Below are 21,349 nucleotides of genomic sequence, written 5' to 3'. Positions count from 1 at the left end.
GAGGCCTTGTTTATCTGCAAGCATCCTGGGGTCTTGGGCCAGGGGCGGGGGCAGCAGGGGGGCAGAAGCTGGCCTCGCCACCCCCCGCCTTCCTGCCTGCCCTTCTTCTGGGGTCCCCAGAGGCTCAGTTCCTGGTGTGCTGGCAAACAGACAGACGGGCGACCAACGTAACCCAGCTCCTGGGCGGGCAGCTGCGGTCTGAGGCCCCCGCCCAGTTGGAAACCACAATGGGAGGGGAGGGGAAGGAAGAGGAGGGGAGGGGAGAGCAGAGGAGAGGAGAGGAGAGCAGAGGAGACCTCCATGGGGCCTTGGAGTCGAGTCAGGGTGGCCAAATGCCAGATGCTGGTCACCAGCCTCTTTGTCTTGGTAACGGGCAGGCTGGGCAGGGGCAGGAGGCGGGGGTGGGGGGGGGTTGCTGAGCCGCGTTCCTGGACCTCTGGAACTGTGGTCCCCGCCCCGACCACACCAGCCCTGCAGCCCCGGTGGACATGCACCTGGGGTTCTGGCGGCAGAGTCCTGGCAGCCGAAGGATGCCCCGTGGGCATTGCCTGTCCTGCCGGGTGGCACGGGCCCAAGAGAAGGCCTGAGGGCCTCGGGTGGCTGGTGAACCGGGCTCGGAGGGGCTTTCCCTGGGGGAGCGGGGCGGGGGCTGGCCTCCCGCTCTGGAAGGTGCTCTCGTGGCTGGGGGAGAGAGGCAGGCTGAGAAGGGCTGGGGTGGGTCCGTTCCCTGCTCCGCAAACGGAATGATGCAAGGTTCCAGGCCCTTGGAGAAGATGGACAGCAGGTGTGCGTGTGGCAGGGTAGGGGGGAATGTGAGTGTGGGTGTGTGTACTGGGTGTCTTGTGTGAGTGTGAGTGTATCTGTGTGTGCAGGGGGGTGGGTGTCTGTGTCGGGGAGTTTCTGGGGCAAAGGTCTCCCTGAGACCACCCCCAAAAACACCCAGAGGCCCCGCAGCCGAGCCTGTCTCCTGTGAGATCCGGAAGCTGAGGAAGGCTGGCAGGGGGGACGGGTCAGTGCCCAGCCCTGCCCCACACGCTGGCTCTGCCCCACCCCCAGCTACTGGGCCTCGCTATGGCCACCACGGCAGTGCTCACCTACTTCGGACCCCACTTTGCTGTCATCGGCCACGCGTCCTCAGAGACGACCCCCTACGAAGTTTTGCACCTCTGGGGTAAGCGAGGCTCTGGGCGGGGCAGCCACTGTTGGGGAGGGGGCTTCAGGAGCACAGGTGGCTGGGGAGGAGCCCCAGGCTGGCGTGAGGTCTCCCGAGTGGAGCCGGGCTGGGGCAGGCAGTGGGGTCAGAGGCAGAAAGGGCCACCTGGAAGTCCCAGCTCCACTGGGCAGAGCCTAGGATCTGCCCAGGTCTCCCGCCCTGGGACCCTGGGGCCAGCGTGGGCGTGTCGGGTGGTATCCGGACCCTGTCCTCTGTGTCCAGGAACGGGTGCTCACCCATGATGAGGCCTTGAGCGTCACAGAGATGGCATCCTGTCCCCCCTACCCTGCCCCCCGGGGGGCTTGGCCTCCGGAGAGAGTACTGGAGGCCGAGGAGGGCGGCTGTGGGGCAAGCCGAAGCTCAGGGGATTGGGGCTCGTGGTCCCAACCCCAGGCCTCCTGGTGGCCGCAGGCCCCATGTTTTTACCCTGAGCCCTGAACCCCAGACTCCCTAGAGCAGGAAGCCTGGGGCCGGGCCTGGACTGATAAGATTACAGCCACCTGTCAGCAGGGCCTGGGGGCAGGGGTGTGGGTTCTGAGATAGCCCCGGGGATGGGGGGACAGGGCAGACAGGAAGCAAGGAGGGAGGGGCAGGGCCGCATGGAGGCGGGTGGGTGGTGGGAGGTACACCCCTGCCTGACCAGACAAGGCCCATTCAGAGCTCCCCGAAGTCCAGCACCCCAAGTTGACTCTCAGGTTGGATTTCAGACCTTGGCTCTGTGCACATGGGACCCCTGCCCTGGGCACCCTGACACCCCTCTCTCTCCACTCTCAGCCTTCTCCGCAGGGATCATCCTGGCCGGGCTCCTGACCCTGGGGGCTGTGCTGAGTGCTGCAGCCACTGTGAGAGAGGCGGGGGGCCTCATGGCTGGGGTGAGTTCCCTGTGTCCCCAGCTCCCCCAGATGGGATCTGCCAGGGCTGTGAGCCCACGGAGCCTGCCTCTCCCCTGTGTCCCGACGGAAACTGAGGCTCCAGGGATGTGGGCCAGCCAGGGCCCCTCCACCCGGGACAGCCAGGGCCCCTCCACCCGGGACAGCCAGGGCCCCTTCACCCGGGACAGCCAGGGCCCCTCCACCCGGGACAGCCAGGACCCCTCCACCCGGGACAGCCAGGGCCCCTCCACCCGGGACAGCCAGGGCCCCTCCACCCGGGACAGCCAGGGCCCCTCCACCCGGACAGCCAGGACCCCCTCCACCAGGTGCCTATCTCACCCCCATCATCCATGGGGGCCTTGAAAGGCAGAGCTGACCCTCCCAGGCCTGGGCACTGGTTCAAAGGCCCAGGGAGGGTCTGATTCTGTGACACTGGAGTCTCTGCGTACGTGGTTTGGGTGAATTCCATCCCCTTACCAGGAGGCCAGGCCCAGTCGATCACCTGTAGGTCGGGACTGGGCAGTGGCCCCGAGGCGGCCTGCAGCCCGGGCTCCTCCTGAGCGGCACACCCTCCTTTGCAGCGACCAGCGGTGGGGTCTCCCCACCCCTCACGGTCCCACAAGCCTCTGACCTCGCCCCACAGCAGCGGCCCTCTGTTGCCCCCACACCTGTCCCTCCATGTGGCCCTATCTTGGTCCCCACCGGCCTGTCTTGCTGTCCCACCTGCCAGCCCTGTCTCCCCAGGGACCACGGGCCTGCCCGCTCTGGGCTCAAGCCCCTCCTCTCACCTGAACTGGGGCCTCGGCTCCTGGCTGGTGCCCTGTGCTGACACCTGATGCACACCACCCCCCAGAGCCTTCTCAGGCTCCCCGAGGCGCGTGAGACCAAGTCCAGCCTCCCTGTGCCTCCACGGGTCCCTCTGGCCCCCCACTTCCCTGCCCCCAGCCCTCTGTCCTGCAAACCCACCCCTCCCCTGGGAGTGGTTTGTGGGGCTGACAACCCCTGGGAGTTCATGCCGGGGCTGTTTCCCAGGGTGCCCTCTGAGGCCGGCAACCCTGGGCTCCCTGAGGGCAGCCTTCTGGGTCCCCAGGGCTGGCGGGGCTCTCGGCCCAGTCTGTGTCAGCAAATGTTGGTGGAATGACTCCTGGGTTGTAAACATCTCCAAGGGCAGGGACAGAGTCACCTCCTGGAGCCGGGCCCCGGCCCTGGGTGTGCTTGGGGAGTAGAGGGGCGTCCGGCAGCTTGAGCCCTAACCAGGACCCCGCAGGAGCGTGGGCAGGGCAGTGCAGTGTGGGCACACTAAGACCCGGGCCTGTGCAGTCTGGCTGGGGGATGGGGGGAGGGAAGGAGGCCCCAATGGCAGCTGACCGGGCAGGTGCACTGTCCTCCCAAAGGGGAGCCCTGAGGCGTGGGGCTTGCCAGAGGGGCTCAGGGCTGGAGGTCAAGGCTGCTGGCGGGGCCAGACCCAGGGGTCCTGGAGAGGGCGGACCGGAGAGGCCAGCGCCGAAGCTACAGCATTGGCCACCAGGGGGCGCCATGGTGCTGGGCTCAGAGCCCAGGCGGGAAGATGCCAAAGGCTCCTGTTCCCAAGGTTCCTCTCTCGCCCGTTCTTGGCCCAGCCGGTCACCGCGGCCTTCCCCAGCTCCCGGCAGCCCCAGCTCTGCACCCTGATCCGGGGGCAGGGGGCGGGGAGCACCAGGGTCTCGGTTCCGCATCCCTCCCCGTTACTTGGGTCGGGCCCCACGGCCGCCCGCCTGCTGCACCCCAACCTCCCGCCCTGGGCCCCCAGCCTGGATGGCAAGCCCAGCACAGCCCCGCGGGGTCTGGGAGACCCCACTCCCCTACTGCCCGGCTGAGCCACGGCCGTGTGTGTGCATCTCAGTGTGCGTGCTGTGTCTGGCATGTGTCTGGCGTGTCTGGCATGTGTGAGCCCACGTGGAGGGCCAGGGAGCGGAGATCTTTCCCATCCCGACGCTCCCCCGCCGCTTCCTGCCCCCGCCCCCAGCCTCCTCCCGGACCAGCCTCACACACAGGAAATGAGAGGCTCGCAGGCTCAGAGCAGGGCTGGCAGCAGCGCCGAGGAAGCCATTTTGATTTATTTATGTGTTTTTGTTTAGAATCGGGAGAAAGAAATCGGTGGGGATTGGGCCCGGCCGCCCCCAGCGCCTCAGCCCCGCAGAGGGCCAGGGGAGCCAGGGCCCAGGACCCTCCGTGCAGGCAGGCTGGCCGGCGGGAGGGCAGGGAGAGGTGCTGGCTTTCCCGAGGAATGAGCCGGTTCCTGGAAAATGCTGGTCCCCTGAGCTGGCTCTGGGCCTCCAGCCTGCTAGGCAATGCTGAGCGATGGCTTCCAGATGGGGAAGGCGGCCCTCGGCCAGCCCGGGGGGAAGGGGGGGGAGGAGGGAGAGGGAGGAGGAGGAGGCGGCGGCATCTCAGAGCTGTCCCGAGACTGAGGCCTTGCAGACCCCTGGGCAGGCAGGAGGGAACATGGGGTGAAGGCCGGTGGACCGCCCGCCCCTGAGAAGAGCCGGAGGTCCCCGTGCCTGCACTGAGTCTGGGCGCTGGGGGGGTGACCCACTCTTTCCTGGAGCCTGGTGGGCACCCCCTACCCCCGTGTAGACGGCTTCTTCAACCCCATCCAGCCCGGGCAGTGTACGTGTCCATCTGCATCTGGGGTGTCCCTCCATTCCATTCCAGGTGCCACCCTGAGTGCGGCCCCTAGGTTGGGAGAGCCTGGCCACAGCCTGCCCCCGGCCACGGACAGTCCGGGGTGACTGAGGTGGGGCGGTGACACCAGGCCTCCGGACCCCTGGGCCGTGTGGTCAGCAGGCGGATTGACTGTCCAGGGCTCCAGAAGGAGCCTCAGCCCGAGACCCGAATCAGAGGGTCACCGGCACAAAGTGACAAGTCAGACTATGGGTGGGGGGATGTCCCCAAGGCAGCACGTGGGCCAGGGTTCGTTGTCTGGGATGACCCTCTGAAACGACCCACAAAAGAGCTTTGGGGGCATGTGTGCATTTTGGGAGGAGGGGCCGTAAAGTTCATCAGCTTCACAACCCCCGTGAGAGACAGACGCACCACCAAAGCCCTGGGGCCCAGGGGGTGGCAGGAGGTGGAGACGGGGTCGGCTGGGCCACGGGGACAGAGCAGGGTGGGAAGAAGGGGGTGGGGCTTCTCCGCAGGAGTCACCCCGTCTCGGGGTGTCCTCCTGGCCACGCTCTCGGTCGGAACGCCGACTCTGAACCCCTGGGAGGCATGTTTCGGAAAACAAAACAAAACCAGCAGTCCCTTCTCCAAAAGGCCCTCCCTGTCCAAGGGGAGCCGGCAGCCCCTGAGCCACCCCTCCTGCCCAGACTTAAAAGGGGTTCGTTTCTTCTCCGGGATCTGAATCTCAGGCTCGGGAAGGCCCTGCCTGGCCCTTCCGGGGTCAGTGCCCTGCCCAGGGTCAGTGCCCTTCCTGGCAGCAGCCGCAGAGGGCAGGGGTCTCCCTGATCCCAGGTACTGCCTGCCTGCGTCCCTGGGGCAGGGGCTGTGGCACTGCTATCAAGGCCCTCGGGAGCCAAAACCAGCAAGAGGGGGTCTCCCGAGAAGGGCCAAAAGAAGGGATGGGGACCAGTGTGCCCGCCGCCCAAGGTCTCCCCCTTGGGCAGTGGGGAGCTGCCAGGCCACCACCATGGCGCCCGGACTAACGGTCCTCCTCTGCCCCAGGCCTTCCTGTGCTTTGCCCTGGTGTTCTGCACCCTGGTGCAGGTGGCCTTCTGGAGGTTCCACAACCCCACGCAGGTGAGCACCCCAGCCCGCCCCCATCCTGCAGGGGAGGGTCCCTCAGGTATGAGAAAGTCGGTTCCGTGCTTCCTCTCACCTGCCGGTCACCAGGAGAGACAGGGCGGGTGTGGAGGGACCACTCTGGGGACATTCTCTGCCTGGGGGTGAGGTGGGGATGCAGAGACCAGAGGGCCGGTCCTCTCCTGGGCTGGGGACAGCGGATCCCCAGAGAAGGAGGGGAAGCAGGTACAGGTCTCGGACACCCCCTTCTCACTAAGGCCCCCCTGGGCCCAGAAGATGGGACCTGGGGGGTTGGAGGGAGGCCCCCCAGCTGGCCTGAGGGATTGATTAGTGGGGGTCGGTTCCAGAAAATGCACTGGGGGCTGCTCTCCTGACGGGGGTCGGGCCAGGCAGGGAGAGGCTTGTCCGGGCGTGGGCGCTGCAGGACAGTGGAGGGGATGGCCAGGCCTCATCCGCAGGACGACAGCGGCGCTGCAGTCCCGGACTCGAGCTGCCTGGAGGTGGCACTCTCCAGGTGACCCTACTCCTTCCATGTTCACTGTGGGCTTTTCCCAGGGACGTGCATGTCGGTGGTGACCGTGGTAATGGTGGGTGTGGGTCCCCATAGCAGGGGGCTCCTTTGTTTCTTCCTTCCTTCGTCCGTTCATCCATCCCTCTGTCCTCTGGGTGCCGCTGGTTCAGCTGGGCTCCGGGGCGGCTCAGGGCTGGGAGGCAGGGAGGCCCCAGCTCTGGGATAACACGGTCACGCAGGGCCCCGGCCCCCAGAGAGCAGGGCTCGAAGACTGCAGGCCACGGGTCTCGGGTGGGCGCTGACCCCAGGGAGCAGGGCAGGACCACAGCTTGGGAGGGACCGCTCCCAAGGGACACAGGGGGCTGGGGCAGCCTGGCCCTCCAGAAATTCTGTCTGAACTCTGGGTCCTGAGAGGGAGCTGAGAGCCTGCCTGGGAAATGGGGCTGGCCAAGTTCATGAGCAGAGCTGACCCCTCCCAGACCAGGGCTGGGGGTCAAGGCCAGACCCCCTCTGGCCGGGCAGAGGAAATGGGTGCCCAAGAGGCTCAGAGAGAGGGGCAGCGACCCCAGACGGGCTCACGTGTAGGGCCCGGGGACTAGTGGGGGCCAGGAGGGTCCACAGTTGGCTGAGGAGGGGACACCGGTGGCTCCAGTTGGCCAGTACCAGGCCAGGGCACAGAGCAAGGCTGGCCAACGCCACTGCCCTCCAGCACCCTGTGCCCATGGCCCCCCGACAGGATCAGACTTCTCTCCGCAGCTGAGCTGCGAGCCTGCAGGGCAGCTCCCGGGGCGCCCTTCCCAAAGGGCCCTCTAGCGCCAGCCCCCCCCCCCCCGCCCCCGTCTGCTTCTCAGCATCTGCCCCAGGCCTCAGGCCCCTGCTGCTCCCCGGCTGAGAGGCCACAGCCTGCAGAGGGGCCGGGAAGCAGCCTCCCCCCGTCCGCAGCAATGGACACGACCCAGGCAGCAGAACTCAGGCCCCAGCCTTCACCTGTGAGAGCCCAGCCCCAGGCGAGACCCCGAGGCAGCCCCCCAAGAAGCTGCGGGGCCAGCGGGCAGGGCCACAGAGAGGGACGGGAGAGTCCAGCCCCACAGGCCCCATCCAGCTGGACTCTCTGAGACCCGGATCAATCCTTTCTCCTCTCACTGGGACTCAGTTTCCCCATGCACTCTGTAAGGACCAGCCCAGGGAAACCAAAGCCAGTCCAGCTGGAGTATACCCAGTTTCTGGGCAAAACCCTGTGCAAGCAGGTGACCGGCAATGATTTTTTGCCTGTGTATCAGGAGTCCCAGCGGCCCCGACCCCCTTGTTGCCCAGGCCCCCCCAGATGTTCACGCAAGACGCAGAGAGCAGCCAGGTAGGAGGCCGAGCTCGTGCTGTGTGCTTTTAGGTGTGTGATTACCCACTCTGGTCTTACCTGCAGTAATGAGCCTAGTTTCTCCCCCCTGCCCTCTGCCCGCCCCAGTGCTCCTTGGAGTTGATGAGGCCGTCACCAGACCTTCCAGGGTGGTGGCCATCCCCTTGGTCTGCAGATGGAGGGACTCAGGCCCACGGGGGTGTGGGGGAGGGCAAGATCACCCTGGCAGAGGCAGGGCAGGAGGGGTCCACCATCCAAGGCTCTTCGCCCTGACTCAATGCCTTTTTACCCTTCCCTGCCCAAGGGTCACCCCAAACTGTTCACCACCACCTTGGCATCATCTGGGGTCACCCAGATGGAATGCCAGATGGAAAAAGGGCATTTCCTCTGGCTCTGGAGGGGTCGGAGCCTGGCAAGGCAGCCTCGGTTCTCGGTTACCAGGGAGCGCTGGGCCCGGCTGGTGTTTTGGCCTCACATTTCCCATCCACCGAGAAGCCCGTGCTAGGTCTGGGTCACCTCATGGGTGGTCCCAGCCAAGATAGCTGCCAGGGTGCCCTGGGCCCCGCGTGCAGCTCTCCTGGGGGGGTGGCTGCAGCCCATCCTTTCTGCTCTGACACTGTGTGTTTACAGCTCTGAGCCCAGGATTTGCACTTCTGCAGGGGAGGGGCCGTGCAGGGGCCACAGGCCATAATCTGGCTGGGGTCCGCGCTCCGGGAAGGGGAGGGGGCAAAAGCGGATGGCTCCCAGCTGGGCCTCTTCCCTGTCCCAACCCCTGCCGCCATACCCGACAGAAATCTTCCTGTCTGGTCCGCGCTCCAGCTGGCCTTCAGGGTCCAGCTCTCGGGGTCCTGCCTGACCCCAGTCGGGGTTGGGGCTTCCTCCGTGTCCGGGCCCACGTGGGCCCAGAGGAGGCCTGGGTGGGGCAGCTCTGGCTTCAAAGCCTGGGGTCAGCCTCTCACCCGGTGCCCTGGGGATCAGGTAGCCTTCCTGGGCCTCGGTTTCCTCATCTGTAAAAGGAGTGTGAGAACCCCGATGAGGGGGCTGCTGAGTGGTGGGAATGAACCAGTGGGACCCACCTGCACCCCCTGAGGCCGGGTCTGTCCTCCATCACTGGGGCCAGTGCAGAGCCGGGCGCTGGCCAGGGCACGGGCCCCAAGCAGCAGGGGCGGGACGAGCCACCCGTCCTGTGCCCCCCAACCCGGGAACCTAGGCAGGTGCCTTGGCATCAGGGCCAACCTGGGCCAGACAGATCCCAGCCCCGCTCCTTCCTTCCACGAGGTCCTCCTGGAGGCCCAGGGAGCAGAGAAGCACAAAGGGCCAAGCTGTTTGCTCCGGGGGATCTGTTCACCCCCATTTCTCCCCCTGCACCTCCCCTGAGTGACCCCCTAAGATATCCTGAAACACGGGGTCAAGATGGCCCATCTAGGGCAACCCTACAAATGGGAAACCTGAGGACAAGGAGAGGACGGGGACCAGCCACGACTTCTGGTGGCTCAGAAGCCAGGCCGCAGACCCTGGGCGGGGGGGGGCACCCTCCCCGCTTCCCCCGCCACTCCCTCCCCCCACTCCGGGCGCTCACTCCCTGGGGGCCCTGGTAGGCGCCCTGAAGCTGGGAGGGCCGGCAATGCAGGGACTATGAATACAGAGCATGAGGGCTGTTAATTACGTTCCTGCGGGAGCCTGAGAGCCGCTCTGCCACAGCGCTCTGTCCCCAGACGGGCTGCGGGGCAAGGAATTGCCCGGCTCCACTGAATAATTCATGCCCGGATTAAGTACAGCAATGGCAGTGCCGGGAGCCCCAGAGGAAGGCTGTCTGTCCGCTGGCTCCCAGGTCTGGGCCCCGCCCCTTGAGGCCACTCCCCTCCCCCATAGTCCAGTGGCCACCAGAACCAGCCCTGGGGCACAAGGCCCTGGTCTGCAGACCACCTGAAGCTCCCACGGGCCACCCCCTCCCCAGCTATTCCCCCCCGCCCCGCCCCCCGCAGGTTTAGCAGACGATGGGGAGGCAGAGGTCGATGGCAGGGTGGGGAGCTGGGCTGGCGGGGACGCCCCAGGCACCTGGTTTGTATTCAGCAGCCCAGGAACCCCCGTCCTGAGGGGTGCCCCCTGGAGCCCTGGAAGATGGGGCTTAAAGATCGGGGCACCCTGGCAGGGAGCACCCAGGTATCAGGGCCCAAGGGCCTCTGAGACCTCCCAGCCCACCCCTGGTTTTCTCCTGGAGAAACACAGTCCCCGAACCTGGTGATGGGGGCGCGGGGGCAGACGGTAGAGCACCACCCAGGCACCCAGACCTCGGGAGAGTCAGCCTGGCCCCCTGATGCCAGGCCCAGGGGTCTTGGGCAGGGGCGTGGCTTTGCCAGATCTGCTTCTTCAGCTGAAGGAGAAACTCGCGCCCCACTGCGGGGGTCACGGGGAGAGACACGCAGCTCAGCCACCAGCGGGTCTCTTCCTCCCGCTCATGTTTCAGTAACAACACCTCCAGAGGGGACGGGGCCTCCCTGGGCCCTCGTGGGCATTGGGGGTGGTGGTCTGAGCTGGCCTCCTTGTCCCGGCCTCCTGCACCACCGACCCCAGGCCCGCTCTGCTAGCCCCCCAGGCCTCACCAGGACCCCCTCCCACAAGGACAGTACAGCCTGGCAGGTCTGCACCCCACGTCACTTGAGGAAACGAAGGCCAAGAGAGGGCCCCTAGCCAGGCCTCCTGCAGTGGTGGCCGGCCTGGCGCCTGGCCCCCAGCCCAGGACGCTGCCCACCTCCCACTGGGTGGGGAACAAAGCAGCTGGCTGACTCTGGGGGCAAGGTCTCAGCCGGGAGGGTTAATGAGCCCTGGAGCGATGTTCAGGGTGGAAATTGGTCTGGTTCCTACTGGACAGCACTGGGCGAGACCGTCCCCTGCCCACCTGCCCCCAAGTCCTCCAGGCTGGGAGTGGGGAAGCCGCCCTTCCTTTCTGGAGGGTGGGGGTGAGTGGCCAGAGCAGGGCACCCCTGAGCGCCTGTCAGCCTGTCCCCGCTGTCAGCACAGCATGGGGATGGGAAGGGAAGGGAGGCAGGGCGCAGGGTCTCTGAGGTGGGAAAAGAGGCATCAGAGGGCAAGGGAGCTCAGAGACCTTGCCCATGCCAGAGGCCAGCGACCCCAGTGCAGTCACAGAAGCCTTCCTGGAGGAGGCAAGATTCCAGTTTGTCTCTGATGAAATCACTTGGCAAGGGGAGGGCATTTTGGTCTGGGGGCAGCACGAGCAAAGGCACAGAAGGGGATGCCTGGCTGGGCAGAGGCAATGAAGTCTGGGTGAGGTGTGAAGGCAGAGCCGGCCGGGCCCCTGTTGCTACCCTCCTTCCCCTTCGTCTGCCCCCAAGGGGCCTCGTCTGCCCCGGGTGCCCTTGGCCAGCTCTGGGTAGCTGCCTGGGCTTTTTAGAACCTACCGATGGTTCTGGGCAAAGACCTGGAGCATCACCGGGGAGCTGAGCTCCTGGCACGAGGCCACTCCCGGCCGTCTCCCCCCAGGGCCCACCGTTGGCTTTCCCTCCCCACTGCCTGTTTCCAGATCAACAGAAGCAGGTGGACACTTCGGCCAGGGCTTCCTCCCACTGTAAGACAAAAGCTGGGGTCGGGTGGCCAAGCTCGGGCCTCTGGTTTATCCTGCAGGACCCCCCAGGGGCAGGAGCGGCATTAACGGCCATTCCTGGGGGGAGGTCCCCACAACTGAAGTATGGGGACCCCTGTGACCGGCCACCCAGGGGACCCAGTCTCCGCTTCCAGGGAGCTCTGCCCGGTGGAAGGAGAAGGAGGGGGCCAGTTGGACATCACTCAGCACCCGAGGGCCAGGCCCCGCCTTTGGGGGGCTCCGTCCGGGCAGGGGCTTCACCAGCACAGGGGCCTTCCCGTGATGCTCTCGGTACAGGTGGAGGACGCCGTGTTGGACGCCTACGATCAGGTGTACGAGCAGGCGGTGAAGAGCTCGTCGGGAATGTGGCGGCAGGAGCTGGTGGCCATCCAGGACATGGTGAGCATGGTGGGGGAGGCCCCCTCCCTGGGCAGCCCTGGACTGGTCAGCCTCCCCAGGCGGAAGTGATCTAGAAAATGGGCAGAGGTAGCCCCCCAGAGCCAGCCGGCTGGGGCCAGGTGCTGAGCAGGAGGTCCCAGGACACAGGTTATCAGTGCCCCTTGGGGGGAGGGGGCGGGGACAGAGAGCTCCTGTCCTCCGTCTGCCCAGCTACTTCCAGAATTTGCGGGGCCCAGAGCAGAATGCAAGACCCCTTGTCCAAAAGTGATGAAGAATTGCAGGATGGCGACGGCACAGCATTCGGTGGGGCCCCGGTGACCGCTGGCCAGGCTGCTCGGAAGCCGGCACCCCCTGCGGAGCCAGCCGCCTCGCCCTGAGCCCCGGTCCTGGCCTCGGGGGGGAGGGGGGGTGCCCTTCGTGCCTCAGTTTCCCCATCTGTCCGACAGGGATCCTGGGGTTCTCAGAGCGAACCGCCTCCCTCTTCTGTCCCTGCAGTTTCAGTGCTGTGGTAAGAGCCCCCGCCTCGGCCTCCCGGAGGGCTCGGAGGCTGACCTGTGTCGGGGGCAGGAGGCCGCCAGACAGGTGAGGGGGAAGGGCCTGCAGAGACCCCGGGGGGCTCAGCCCCAGAGCAGGGCCACTCCCACGCCTCGACCCTGGGGGCTGCGCTGGGCTGGGGGGACATGACCGACGCGGGCCCGGGTCCTCTCCAGGCCCCAATCACTCCCTCACCCCTTCACACAGTTCCCAGCTTGGGGGCTCCCCGTGGCCAGGCACAGTGTCAGGCACTGAGACCGCCCCCCATCGGAAGCCTCTAGAAGGGCGGGGGGGCGGGGGGGCAGCTCTGCCTGCGTTGGGCTGGGGGCAGGTGTCCGAGGGCCCCTGAAGGCCAGAAGGGCGTTTCCCAGAGGGTCAGCCTAGGCCAAAGTCTGGCCACGAGGGCTTCAGTGACGGAGAGACAGAGGCAGGGACGCTCTTCTTCCGGACGACGGCGGCCTCCCCCCTCCCCCCTCCCCGCCTCCTCGGCTCCCCTCCCCCGCTGTCCGGGAAGCAAACACCCCTATCTCTGGCAAGAGGCTCCTGGCCACCCTCCAAGAAACAGACAGGAGGATGGAATGGCTGGAGGCCCAGCCAGGGACAGAGCCAGCACAGCGCCCTGGGCTCTCGCGCTGGGAGGGGCGAGGGCAGAGGAGCGCCCCGTGTGCAGGGAAGGGGGGCGTCGGGAGGCCTGTTCACGCCACCCAGGGAGAGGCCTCAGGTCCCCGTCTGCAGAGTGGGAGCCAAGTCTGGTTTCTTGTACCTTCTGGGGTGGTGGGGGCCACGGGGAGACTGTAAAGGCCTTGTGGGTGGGGACCCCTGGGGGAGGGGGCGGGAGGGCGGGGACGTTGTCCTAGATGGTGGTCTGACCCCGGGCTGCCTTCCAAGAGGAAGTGGGAGCACGCTGGGGGACCAGACCCGATCAAGGGAATTCATGGACAGATGCACGGACAGTCAGACACCAAGCCGGCCTCCTTTCTCCCGGCATCCCAGCCTTCAGAACCAAACCCTGCATGTCCCACTGCACATCCTTCCCCAGCGTGCCCCCAAATGCCAAGTCCTTCCCCAAAACCAAATGCCACCATCAGAGTGGTTCGGAGTTGAGACCATCACCTCCCGTTTCCTTGGAGACAGAGAGCCTCTGCGGATGCCACGTCCTGGAGAGGCCGTGGAAGTTCAGGATGGAGCTAGGACAGCCCGGGGACCCCCACGCCCCACCCTGTTAGCCAGTGTCCTCTCCTCACCCAGGCTCTGTGTCCCACCCTGTATGGGGTTTGGGGGGGCCCAACACAGACAGCTCAGGGGACACCCAGAGGAAGGCACCCACTGGACCCCGGGGGCCTCACGGTCCCCGCAGAGGTGGGCTCCACCCTGCTTGTTTTTGCCTGTTTTCAACACCAGTCCCCAGAGCTCGGGGCGGTTTTCCCTGGGATGTGCCGCACCCCGACTTTCCATCTCCCTAGCGTTTGTCCTAGGCGGGCGCTGCAGCTCCATGCCTTGGCCTGGGCTGGGAGGGGCGCTCAGGGGCCCACGCGTGCTGCCCTCTGCGCAGGACTGCCTGCAGGGGATCAGGAGCTTCCTGAGGTTGCACAGGAACGTCGTCTCCGCCCTGATCAGCCTTGGCCTCGCCTCCACGGTACCCTCTCCCCCCCCCCCCGCCCCTCCCCCACCTGCCTGTGTGCCCCCCCCCCCCCAGACGGAAGGGCAGGGCTGGGCAGCCCCAGGTCCGATCGCGGGTCTTGGGGACCAGCAAGGCTTGCCCTGCGCAGGGAGCAGGGAGGAGCAGGCCTGCGGGGTGACAGAGCCTCCCTGATTCCCTTCCCTAGACGGCTGGGAACCCTGCACAGCCCAGTGACCCCCTCGGGGGGCGATGAGCCCCCTCCCCTGGGGCTGCTGGTGCAGGTGCCTCCCCCTCCCCCCAGGTGTACGCGACGCTGCTCAGTGCCTTCCTCTGGTCTGCCATCCGCTCGGGCAAATACACCCTGAGCCCACGGTAGGCCCGCCCGCCCCTCCCCACCTCCCCAGAGGGGTCCTACAGCCCTGCCATCCGCTCGGGCAAATACACCCTGAGCCCACGGTAGGCCCGCCCGGCCCTCCCCACCTCCCCAGAGGGGTCCTACAGCCCTGCAGCTGGAGGCGGGCAGGCAGAGAGCACGCGCACCCCCACCCCACCCGCTCCCAAGATCTCTGCCTCTGCCCAGCGAGTGGGACCCCTGGACCACGGGCCAGGCCAGTTCTCCAGAGGAGATGCTTTGGGGGAGGCTGGGCCCACTGAGGGAGGGGCTTGCACTCCACCCTGCGGCCCCCATCCTGGCCGAGACCTGGCCTCACAGCTGCCAACTCCACCGACGTCGAGAGACGGTGCTTCTGGGGCCCCCGGCCAGGACCTCCCATGAGCAAGGAGCAGGGAGGACCCGGTCCCAGCAGCCGAGCACCACCCACCACCCGTCAGCGCTCACAGCGTCCCTGCCCGCCACCTCCTCCACTCCCTGACCCAGCCGCTCCACCCTGGCCACCCGGGCGCCCTCCCTGCCCAGGCATCCCGCCTGGCCCCTCTGCATCCTCCAACGGCCTCACGGTCCCTCTGCCCCTCAGGGCCCGTGGCTGCCAGCCCCAGGAGCCCTGCTTCTACAGACGCTGCCAGGAGGGGCCCGCCCCTCATCACCCGTCTGAAGCAGATACTCTCAGGGGCCGTCGGGGTCCAAGCAGTCACTCGGGTCACCCTCCGCTGCTCCAGGACACCCACCCGCCTGCACACAGGAGCAACAGAGACGCTCCGGCCTCGGCCCGCACACGTTCCTTACCAGGAGGGGATGAGCTATTTTCCTCCGCATGGCGGTGGGATGGGGAGGGAGGGGACCCCACCAGACAAGCTGCCTCCATGTAAGCAGACGGGGGACCAGGGGTCATTTGCAGACTCTGGGAACAGGCTGGGAGGTGAGTCAGGACAGAGGAAGCAGAGGGCAACTTGGCCGGGCTCTGCTTTGAGTCTCACAGGGTCAAACCCAGGGGTGCGCTGGGCTGGGCTGGGCTTGGCTCCGCCCGCAGGCTCTGGGGAGGACCCACTCCAGGCTGGGTCAGGCTGTTGCCAGAGTTCGGTTCCGTGCGGCTGTAGGACTGACGTCCCTTCCTTGCCCGCTGTCTGCGGGGCCGCTGTGCTCCCCGAGACCCCTTCCCCTCCATCCTCAAGTCAGCACGGCAGGTGGGCTTCTTCTCCTGCTGGGAATTCCTCTGACCGTCCCCAAGGCTGGAGGACAGTCTGCTTTCAAAGGCTCACATGTGTAGATGAGGGCCACCCGGGTAAACTTCCTGCCATACAGAGAAATCACATTTGTAGTGATACTGTGTTCACGGGTTCCGGGGAATGCATTTGAGAAATCCCGCCTGCCACGACCTCTCCCCGTGGCCATCCAACTACCCCGCTGGTGATTTCTCTCTAATGAACCGTCCCTGACGATTTGCATTCTTGGCTCAAAACCAAAGTCCTGGGTGGGACGCCAGACTGGCCCAGCCTAGGCCGAGGCCCCAGCGTAACTGACAAGGAAGAAGGGACTGTGGGGCCTTTTTAACTTCCATAGAGGGAGCTCAGCCCTGCCCCCCACAAAACCAACAAAGTCGGGTGCCTCCCCTGTAAAAAGCAGCCCTCTGTGATGGGCAACCAAAAAGGGACAAAGTGACCAATGCCCGCTGCAGTCCAGCCCTTTTGTTTCCAATCACACACACACACACACACACACACACACACACTCTCTTCCCACACTTACACCTCCAAAACCAAAACGGTGCTCAGCCAGGATAAAGCAAATAGCTCTCCTACAGCTGAAGGCGCACAGGCCTTGCCCCCAAGGAATGTGCCGGAAGTCCAATGGTTCTGCATTTGATAACTGTCCAGGGCATCCGGGAATGTGCGCGCCTCTCCTGGTCCCGTTCTTCTCATCAGACAAAATAAACTGTAAAGAAGCACCAGCTAAATTCCTGTGTACAGCAGTGGTGGAAAGAAAAGGGAATGCAGTTAAATTCTGTAGAAACGTACATGACACCGCAGGAGAAAGGGCTTTGCCGGGAGCTGTAAACGGTGCTCCTTTCCGCAGTGGCCGCGAGGCTGTGACCGACCTTCGGGCTTCCCCGCTCCTCCACCCCGTCCACATCCTCCCATGGGTCCGAGCGCTTCTCCTGCTGGGTGAGGCCACTCTTCGTCGGGGACGGAGCTGGGAAGGAAGGTCTCCATCCTGTGGTCACCTCTGCCACCGACTCTCATCACCAGATGCGCAGGATGAGGAGAGACGCGGGGAACCCCTCAGCCCACCCACACTCAGTAGCAGCACCTTGTTTCCTCTTGCTAGGATCACCCAGCCATCCCCGTAGCCCCCTTCGTGGCCTCTTAACCCAGTGGCAGAGGAGCCCCAAGTGGGCCAGGTGGAACCCCCCACCCAGCTTCCAACTCAAGGACACTATTGTTTTGTTCAAAGCATTCCTCTGTTGGTTACTAAAATGCCCAAACCAGGAGAGCAGGGACCAACAGGGCCGAGAGGCAAACGTTTGTGAGTGGCTCAGTCGTTCTAATTACAGGAAGGGTGCCGCCCCCCACCCCTACCTCCCCCCCCCCCCATGCATCCTGATTCAGGGGAAAAGGCACTGCTGACTAGCGTGTCCTGCAGGACACAGCGTCAGTGTCACCGCACTGTCCCCCGGCCGTGGTCCTAAACCACGCCCAAGACTAGGCCGCCATCCCTCAGGGTCGCCTCCTTTGAGGAGCAGGGTACATGGTGGCCCTTGGGAAGCCCATGGGCACCTCCCATTGCCTTGTTTCTTTGACTGTAAAGTCAGGTCCGTGGCCAGAAACAATGATACGTGAGGAACCGGGACAGCAAATAAGGCTTTAAGTAAGTAAATAAGGAAAGTGCCGGTGCATGCAGGGGAGAAAATCCAAATCCAGAACGAGGCCCAAGTCCAGGGGGAACAGTCGCTACCCTCCCCCACAAGGGAGGGGCCCATGATGTCTACGGTTGTGTCAACGTGACGGGCGCCCAGGTGGGACATTACTTCTGGGGGAGTCTCGGGGGGGTGTTTCCAGGTGAGATCAGCATTGAATCACGGACGCAGGAGAGCAGGTGGGAGGACACCATCTGGTCCCCGAGGCCTGAACAGAACACAAGGCAGGGGAGGGAGAACGTGCCCTTTTCTGGCCCCACCCCTTGAGCTGGGACTGCTCCTGTCACCTCCTCCTGCCCTCAGACTGGGGTTTACACCATCCTCTCCCCTGGGTCTCAGGCCTCCAGACCTGAGACCAAACCAAACTGGCCTTCCTGGGCTGCCAGTGTGCAGACGGCAGGTCGTTCCCAGCCCCCATGACCACCTGAGCCAATTCCTCATAATCATCTCTTTTTATAGAGAGGTAGGTAGGTAAATAGATGGATGATAGGTGGATGGGTGGGTGGATGGGTGGATGGATGGATGGATATAGAGACAGATACCCCACTGGTGCAGTTTCTCTGGAGAATCCTGACCGATACAGGGTCCAAAATCAGTGAACCTGCTACAGATGGCAGGCTGGTCTCCCATGAAGATACTGCATTGTAGTGCAGAGTTGGACGCTACTGTAACAAACCGAGCATCTGGCTGTAGGGGTGTCCAGGTGAGGCTTGGCGGCTGGACCACGGGCGGCTCCCACTCCTACCCTCTGTCTGCTTTTCAGGAGGCCACCGGGCAGCGCGGGGGTGGTTGGAGAAGAGGCTGCCTGCCCGCCACGGGGTTCCAAGAACCTTACAAGGGTCCAGACACCCAGCCTCACTGGGCGATGCGGAACTGCTGGGCCTGTCCAGCTACACGACCCCGTGGACAGATGACACCCACTTCAGGATGGGTGGTTCAGGTCACCCTGTTGTCCCACGGACAGGAGTCAACTTCTTCCCTGGCCCAGAGGGAAGCCAAATGCTGAGTCGCAAAGGGAGGCGAGGTCCTTGCAAAGAGTGTGGCTGTGTGCTCGTGTGGGACTGGTGCTGAGATTCCCCATCTCAGCTTCCACAGCAGCCGCTGGGGCCACGGGGTCCCCGGGTCACAAGGACCAAGCTGTGTGGCCACCAGGGCACCTCCGCTGCTCTGCACCTAGCTCAAAGCCAGCAGCCCAACACGCCGCCTGGGTGCCGGTGAAAGCAAAGCCGACGCCCAAACGTGGTTTCCTCCACCTGTGCACAGGTGACCAAGACTGCAGAGGGGACATGCTTGTGTCCACTGGACCCAGCGAGGACTTGTGTGTTCACAGGGTTTACTCTCACTCTGCCAGGTGCAGTTTTCACCGAAGTGACCAGACATGTCTCCTCCAGATCTCATCAGCACAGGATCTCGGGGGGTGCGGGGGACACGTGGTCAAGGTCCCTGTGGATTCAGCTGTGGCTGAGACCCCGAGTGTCCGTGTGGCCCCGAGGCAAGACCGCACTCCCGCCCTTCCAGGTGAAAGCAAACGGCCTCTGGTTTTCTGCATCTCTGGACAAACCTAAAAATGCAAAAACAAAACCAGGGATTCACTGGCCGAGGAGCCGCATGCCAGGGGGCGGCCCCGTGCATCGATTTGCGCCGATTAAGAACACCTGAAGCTACGGCTGCGCTTATGTCACCACCTGATTTCAAGATCCCCCCCGCCCCCACCGCCGCTCCCAATGGGGCACAGCTCACAATCCGACGACTTGATCCAGGGTTCCGTCCAGAGGCAGGGGCGCTGAATCACTGCGCGTGCGCGGGCCCACCCCCAGGGACATCGCCCAGCGGTCCTCTGACTTCTCGATCCAATTTCAGGGCTCGCAGCAGCGCACACGTGTTCTTGCCCACAAACTTAAAACTTCTGTCCTTCTAGTAGGTGTTAAGTGGTATCACATTATGGCTCTAATCTCCTGTTCCTGTTTCCTGTTTTCACGATTATTGGCCATTTCTGTTTCGTATTCTGCCAAATGTCTGTTCATGTCTTTTGCCCACTTTTTAAATTGGATCCTAAGTCTCTTTCTTCTGATGCATGGGGAAGTTTTTATGTATTACTGGGTAGATATCATGTGTTACTTATACGTATTGTGAATATTGTCTCATATTTGTGACTTGACTTTCACTTTCTTCATAGTGACTTCTGTGAACAAATGTTCTTCCTTGGTTTTTTACCTTTTAATGAAAGCTTTAATACAGTAAAGAAGTAGAAAGGGTAATGCAGTGAACGCACATATATCCACTGGGCCAGCTCATTTTATGTGTCAACTCGGCAGGGCCTTGGTGTCCAGCTGTTTGGTCCAACCAACAGCTGGCTGTTGCCCTAAAGGTATTTTTAGATGAAATTAACATTTAAATCAGAAGACTTGGAGTAAAGCAGGTCACCTGCCATCGAGTGGATGGGCCTCGCCCAATCAGTCAAAGGCCTTAAGAGCAAAGACTGAGGTTTCCTAGAAAAGCAGGATTTCAACCTCAAGACTGCAACATACAGAGCCTGCCTGGGTTCCTGCCTGCCCACCTGCCCATGGAGTTCAGATGTGCCCCTCTCCCAACTGCATGGACCAATTCCTTAGAATAAATATCTCATTTTCTCTCTCTTTCCCTCTGTCTGTCTGTCCCTCTCTGTCTCTGTCTCTCTCTTTATATATAGACATGCACACATATACACACACATATATTTACTTTAAGATGTATGTATTGATATATGTAAGTTTCTTAAAGTCAGTTCCATACATCATGACACTTCAACCAGAAATAGAATAGATAAGCAGTTCAGCATTCATCTCCAAAAATGGAAGACATTCCCCAGCAGACCCACAACCCCATTATCATGGGGCTAAGTTAACAATAATTCCATAATAGCATTGAAAAACCTAATCCATATTCCATTTCCACCATGCCCCCCATTAGCTTTTATTGCTGGTTTGTTTACTCCAAGATTCGGTCAAACCCCCTGCTTTGGGTATGTCTCCAGTCTTTTCTAATTTACAGCAGTTTCCTCCCACCCCCAGTATTTTTCCCCACGCCACTAACTCATTTCAGGAGCCCAGGTCAGGTGCCCGAAGGTCCCAGGTTCTGGAGGTGACATCCTCACGGTGCCATTTTACGTGTTCCTCTCTCCCCTGTTTTTCCTGCAGCTGGAGGTCAGCACTAAAGGCTTGGTTGTATGGCAGCTGGACCACTTTGGCAGGAACCCTGCACAGGTGAGGCGTGGTGCTGCTTGCTGCCCATGCCCGGGGAGCATGGTGCCTGCTTGTCCCACGTGAGTGAGGCTAAGTTTGATCACTGGGGACACCAGATACTTCCACTGTAAAGCTGTAGCTCTGGACGTCCTGGTGGTAACCAGTTCCCCAGCAAGCATCCTCCTCCTGGTTGTAGCACCTGTGGATCGTCCCTGTCTGAATCGATTATTTCACCAGGTGTGGCAAGGCGGCAAGTTGCTCACTGTGGGAGTCGGCATTGAAATTAGCCCGAGACTCTGTGGTATCTGTCTGACTACTCAAATCTGCGACTGTTTGCAAAAGGAGCCATCTATCATAACACAGAGGAGTAGCTGTGGGTGTGTTTCAGTAAAGCTTTATTTATATTTGACTTGCGGGTCCCAGTTTGCTGACCACTGGCTTACAGCACTGTTTTCACCTAAGATACAAACGTCATAGTATAATGTTTTAGTGTAAAACTTCATTACTTACTACTGACCAGTAAAATTCAATAGTTAGAGCTTAAGATAAATTCATTCTCTCCTATTAAATAAGAGCTTGCATTTGACTTAATGAACATTTATTAAAGTTTAATTTTTTAACACACACACACACACACATTAGCCCCAGAGAGCCCTTCCTCCTGCTACAGTCATGCTCCCCTGTGCAACCCCCTTGTCTAGAGTGTGGGCTGATCTAGTGAGTGACTTACTTCCAACACCTGAATGAGGTAAAAGTGATGGGGTGTCTTCCGAGACCAGACCCAGCTTCTGTCCTCTTACCCTCTCTTGCTCGCTCTACGGGGAGTAGCAGCTGTATTGAGGGCTGTCCTATAAAGGAGGGCAGCCTCCAACCAACAGCCAGCAAGGATGAATCCTGCCCACAACCAGTGAGTGAGTTTGGACGGGGAC

The 21,349-nt window shown here is 62.9% G+C and overlaps 1 protein-coding gene across 1 annotated transcript; it reads left to right on the top strand.

Moving 5' to 3' along the window:
• Positions 1–285: 285 nt before the first annotated feature.
• On the top strand, positions 286–15,215 carry TSPAN32 (tetraspanin 32). The gene is made up of 9 exons (XM_059929864.1): positions 286–366; positions 1,057–1,171; positions 1,988–2,085; positions 5,791–5,865; positions 11,632–11,733; positions 12,229–12,315; positions 13,820–13,903; positions 14,190–14,260; positions 14,863–15,215. Exons 1-9 carry the CDS (start codon positions 301–303, stop codon positions 15,152–15,154), a joined length of 990 nt encoding a protein of 329 aa, XP_059785847.1. The 5' UTR covers positions 286–300; the 3' UTR covers positions 15,155–15,215.
• Positions 15,216–21,349: the final 6,134 nt, after the last annotated feature.

Source organism: Balaenoptera ricei, chromosome 8, assembly GCF_028023285.1.
Source record: "Balaenoptera ricei isolate mBalRic1 chromosome 8, mBalRic1.hap2, whole genome shotgun sequence".
NCBI lineage: Eukaryota > Metazoa > Chordata > Mammalia > Artiodactyla > Balaenopteridae > Balaenoptera > Balaenoptera ricei.
Note: the sequence above shows the minus strand (reverse complement) of the source record. Positions and strands in the feature narration are given on the sequence as shown.